The sequence below is a fragment of the Apaloderma vittatum genome, unplaced genomic scaffold (assembly GCF_000703405.1).
Source record: "Apaloderma vittatum isolate BGI_N311 unplaced genomic scaffold, ASM70340v1 scaffold25189, whole genome shotgun sequence".
Classification (NCBI taxonomy): domain Eukaryota; kingdom Metazoa; phylum Chordata; class Aves; order Trogoniformes; family Trogonidae; genus Apaloderma; species Apaloderma vittatum.
In genome coordinates this window covers 8,762-14,078 of record NW_009734946.1, presented here as the reverse complement: position 1 = coordinate 14,078, position 5,317 = coordinate 8,762, and the positions used below count along the sequence as shown (strand labels likewise).

Sequence of the window (5,317 nt, the reverse complement as noted above, 5' to 3'; positions counted from 1 at the left end):
TCCCCCTCTGTCGCCAGGCTGCAGCACCAGCCCTGGAGCAGCCATTCTGGGGAGCAGAGAGGCTCCCCAGGAGTCACCCCCACCCTGAGGGCCAGCAGCGGGTCGAGGGACACCCTGGGGTGCGGTTGGGCCATTGCCCGACCCTGCAGCAATCAGGTGGCACGGGGGTGTCACGGGACACCCCGGGGCAGCAGGAGGGTGCAGTGGGGAGGACGGATGCTCCTGGGGAGTTCTCGGGGCTCCACAAGCCCGCGCTTCAATCCTGCAGTGGATCTTTCACAAACTGCATCCATCCACCCCCACACACCAGAATACAGATGACGCTTCCCTGGTGCTGGGTTTTGCTGATGGGAACAGCTCGCCCGGGTGCTCAGCGGAGTTTCTGGTCCTGGGCTCAAAGGGCAGCAGCAGAAATGAACCCCGTCAGATGACAAAGGCAGAAACTTCAGCCCAACTCCTGCGTTTAATCCCTGGGCAGCACAGGGACTGGCTGCAGCCCTGCCCTAGGGATGCTGCAGCTGCTAGGCTGTGCCTCTTTCAGTAATATTCGTCTTAAACTGATGCCTGGCTCTTTCTCCCCTCTTTTCCAGATCAAAATGACTGTCAAAACTGTAAAAATGCCGTGCACGGCTCCAAATGTTTATACTAAAGTGCCTGACGGAGGATGGGGCTGGACGATTGCTTTTGCTTTCTTTTTTGTGGAGGCTCTAACGTACGGCATTCTAAAATCGTTTGGGGTCTTCTTTAATGACCTGATGGAAAGCTTTGACGAAACCAACAGCAGGATATCCTGGATAATATCCATATGTGTGTTTGTGCAGACCTTCACAGGTGAGAGGAGCAGGCGCTCGGCGCGAGTGCAAGGGGCAGTCGTGCTGCTGACTCAGCACGCAAGGACCCGATAGCTGCGACTTTTGTGTCTTTAACAGCCCTGATGTTAATAAGAGCCATAAACCCCAGAGGCTGCATGCTCCTGAAATGCCAAGAAACGTCGGTCTCAGCCCAGCAGTTCCTTTGAGCCCCAACTCCTGTCCTTCAAGGATGTGGTCTCTGCTGCTGAGCTTGGCCCAGCTGTTCAGCTCTCATCAGCAACGGGGGCAAAAGAGAGTTTTGAACCCTAACTCTGAAGTGAAAAGGGTTAGAAATAACTTGAGCCTCACTGAAACCCACTGGTGCCTCTGCATGTTGCTGCAGGTTTGTCCCAGGCTGCCACGCACCCGTCTTAGTCTTTTTGGATGATTTTTAGCCCATCGTATGTGCCGCGAGCTGGGCTGTGCTCCGGGGTGATGCTCTGCTGCGTGAGGCTGGGGGGATGGCACGTCACGGGAACCCAGGCAGGGGTGTGAGAAGAGCCTCCGAAGGAGGTGGCAGCTGCTGAAGTTGCTGACTTGAGTGTTGACTTAGCTCTCTTCCTCTCCTGCCCACCCAGCTCCTCTGTCAACGGTCCTCAGCAATCGCTTCGGTCACCGCCTCGTGGTGATGGCCGGAGGGGTGCTGATCAGCACGGGCATGGTCACTGCCTCCTTCTCCCGCACCGTTGTGGAAATGTACATCACCATCGGCGTCGTCTCCGGTGAGTTGTCCTGCCCGAACGCTTCGCTCGCTCCCGCAGCTTCCCGCAAAGCGCGGCTCTGCCTGGCGGGGGGTTGCTTGAGAGATGCTGCTGCCCCTTCCGAGCTGCCCTCGCTCTCCTGGCGGAGGCGATGACCTGGGCTCAGGGCTTGGCTTTCTGTCCCTGCTTGCCGTCGGGACTTGGTCCTGCAGACCCCCTGTCCTAATGCAGCTTCTGATTGACTGGAATCACTGGGCAGATGAAAGCTGTTTGCAGGATCAAATACTCTGTCTTCTCCCTCTTATCTTTTCCTCTTTTTTCTTTTTTTTTTTTTTCTGATACTTTTCCTTCTTCTCCAGTCTGGCCTGGGTGTCCTGCTCACATCCATGGCCAGGAGCTTGCCTTGCTTAGGACAGAATTCCTGCAGGCTCAAACTCTTTAAGCAGAGGGGGTCCTGAAAGTGGACCCCGCTGGCTGGTGGGGAACACAAGGCATTATCTAGCAGGTTTGGGAGGTTGGGTCTCTTGCTTCTGATGTTTTTGTTTTCTTTTCTTTTCCCCCTCTAATTAAAAAAAAAAATAACATTCTGGTTTCCCCAATGATTTTTCTTCCAGGGTGACTTGCCGAATTGGCCGAAATGATACTGTAATCTCGCCACTGGGAAAGCTGACTTAACGTGTTCTCGCATCGGTGTTTCCCCCTCCCTTACTTGTTGTTATGGCAATTTTTGGCATTTATTCACAGGCCTCGGATACTGCCTCTCTTTCCTCCCGACTGTCACCATTTTGTCACAGTATTTTGACAAAAGACGTTCGCTGGTCACAGCAGTGGCATCTACAGGAGAATGTTTCGCTGTGTTCTCCTTTGCACCAGGTACTGTGCCCCCAACACTCGGTTCACACTAAAGCACGACGCCACTTGGACCCTTTTCCCAAGCAAATGGGAGCCAAAAGCCACCTGTACCAGGGTGCTCATGGACCCTCCCATGAGCTGCTGAAGCCCACAGGTGGCTGCTCACATGCCCCTGGCTCTCGTGCCCTGCAGGCAGGGTTACAAGTAATCTTAGAGGCTGGTCTAACTAACAGCTCTCCCCGGCATCGGCCGCCAGAGCGGGACGTGCCTCACTGATACGCAGCCCGACGGGTTCCCTATATAGATCTGGCAGGCTAAAAATAAGACGGAGAAATTCCAGCTATTTAAAACGCACATAACTGCTCCTAAAGGTTAGTGGGCTGCCCAACTGCCTTTTGGGGACCGGTCCCTCCAGGCAGCACATCCCTGTCCTCTGCAGTTCAGGTGGTCTCCTGCGGTGCACGCTTGCTTTCAGCTAATACCTGCTGCAAAGGTGCTTCGATTGCAAATCGAAGGTTTATAATTAAGCAGTGCACCTCCAAGTAGAGGTAAGAGCCTTCCTCTAGTAGCTGGGTTCAGGGTGACGTCAGCTGAGAGAGGAAACTTGAACACTGAGTTCACTCGTGTTCACCAAAAATAACCCCACCTTCATCCCAAACTCGCTGAGCCCTCAGAAGTGGCTACCTAGAGGGCAGCTGCTGCTAGCCAGGTGTTAAATGAACTCCTAGCTCTTGTCTGCCGCAGCTGATGGGCGGAATGTGGGTGCCAGACCTCTGGGTGTGCCAGGTCAGGATGGACCAGGAGGGAGTCCTGCTCAGCCTCTGCAAGAGCTGAGATGCTTGGGACCCTCTGGTGATGAAGCTCCGTTGCTTCCCTAGCTGTAAATTCAAATAGCTCCTTCGTGTAACTACAGGCTTTTTGAGTTATGCTTTCTTCTTTTTCTGCCCTTTTTCCTCAGCAATTACTGCTCTGAAGGAGCAGATTGGCTGGAGATACAGCCTCCTTTCTGTCGGAGTGCTGCAGCTAGGCATCGTCATCTGCGGATCACTGCTGCGACCCATTATCATCAAAGAGCAAGAAGAAGTGAAAGCACAGCCTCCAGAAGAGCCCACAGAGACAAAGTACATGCTTGAAAATGAGCAAACACGCACCTCAATAGAGTCCATAGACTCAGGAGTAGAAATAACTACCTCACCCAGCAATGTGCCTGGACACACCAAAGCAGAGCCGAAAAGTGAAGAACCAAAGGAACACGTACAGATACTTGCTGCAAATAACAGCACCCCTCCAGAACCAAAAACCAAACTACTGGACTTTTCTGTGATGAGAGACTATAGCTTTATCTGTTATGCATTCTTTGGCCTGTTCGCTACCCTGGGCTTCTTCGCTCCCTCCCTCTACATCATCCCCCTGAGCCTCAGCCTTGGCATCAGCAAAGACCACTCCGCGTACATCCTGTCGGCCATGGCCATCGCGGAGGTCTTTGGGAGGATTTCAGCTGGCTGGGTTCTCAACAAAAAGCCTATCCGCAAGATCTACATCGAACTCATCTGCGTCGTTCTGCTGTCCGTAGCGTTGTTTGCCTTCCCTTTTGCCTCTGAATTCTGGGGCTTGATGACATGTAGCATATTTTTTGGGTTCATGCTCGGCACCGTAGCAGGCACGCATATTCCCCTCCTGGCAGAAGACGACGTGGTCGGCATCGCCAAGATGTCTTCTGCAGCTGGAGTCTATGTCTTCATACAAAGCTTAGCTGGGTTGGCTGGACCACCCGTTGCAGGTAACTTTAAAACTTTTCGTCTTTGGGGTTGTCTGTTTTTTGGTGTGTTTGACAGCTACTGGTGCTGTTTTCTCTCTAGAAAGTGTTCTGGCAGCGCTACTGTCCTCAAAGCCCTGCAAACTAGTATTAGGAGGTTCTCGGAGCCAGGAGACTGCTGCAATGCAGCTCTGCAGAGTCCCACAGATCAGGCAGCCTCCACTGAGGAACCTCGGAGGGAAGGAAAATACTGCAGTGCTGCCCCGATCCCGTTAGAAACCTAAAACTGGCATCACTTCAGGCTCTAGCAAACGGTAGAACCATCGCTTTCGCTGCGCGCGGGTTTCTGCCACACGCTGCGGAAAGGTGAAGTCTCTGTCATCGTAAACAGATGCCTGATGCATCTCGGGCTTAGCATCCGTGCAACGCCCGGAGGCTTCTGACTTGCCTGAAGATGACACAATATACCCTCGAACACAACGTTTTTCCTTTTTTTTTTTTTTTTTTTTTTGAAGTTTGTCTCAGTCTCTTTCGACCGCAAATAAAATGATGTGGTGGGACACAGATTAAAAATCTTCTCTATAGGAGGGCTGAACGGGCGAGGGAGAGTGGGTTGTGACTAACTGCTGTAAATGTGTTTTCCGTAGGTGTCTTAGTGGATACGACACAGAACTACAGCTCAGCCTTTTACTCCTGTGCTGCTGGCATGGTCCTGGGGGCCGTGTTTCTGTCCCTGGTGAGACCGTGCAAGGTTGGGCTGTGCCGCCGCCGGCAGCAGCCCGTGGAGGAGAGCACGGCGCGGGCTCTGCCAGAGTTACCAGATGACTTTATTGACATGGATATCGCAAAAGCAGAAAATTCAGGAAAAGCCTGTGAAAGCACAGCATAAATAAAACCTGCTCCTTCTCCATCTGATGTCACGGAGAGGCCTAAGATTGGGGAAAACCATCAGCTCTGCTCCACGTTTTAAAACTACATTCTAAAGGGAATGTGAATTTTAAATGTGAACAGTTGCTACCAACAAATCTTTTATTTTTAATTATTAGAGATTTTTTCTTTTTAACCAACAATGGAAAGCTCCATAGAAAATACGGATAGCCACATAAGAATAACATCTGCCTAGCATGAAGATGTGATGCACGCTCCTGCTTTCCTGG

The 5,317-nt window shown here is 52.1% G+C and overlaps 1 protein-coding gene across 1 annotated transcript; it reads left to right on the top strand.

Annotated features, from left to right (window-relative positions):
* The first annotated feature begins 592 nt into the window (after window positions 1-592).
* Window positions 593-5,049, top strand: SLC16A6 (solute carrier family 16, member 6). Its single transcript, XM_009876451.1, has 5 exons — window positions 593-831; window positions 1,430-1,573; window positions 2,297-2,425; window positions 3,363-4,184; window positions 4,808-5,049. The coding sequence occupies exons 1-5, from the start codon at window positions 597-599 to the stop codon at window positions 5,047-5,049; spliced, it is 1,572 nt and encodes a 523-aa protein (XP_009874753.1). The 5' UTR covers window positions 593-596.
* The last annotated feature ends 268 nt before the right edge of the window (window positions 5,050-5,317 follow it).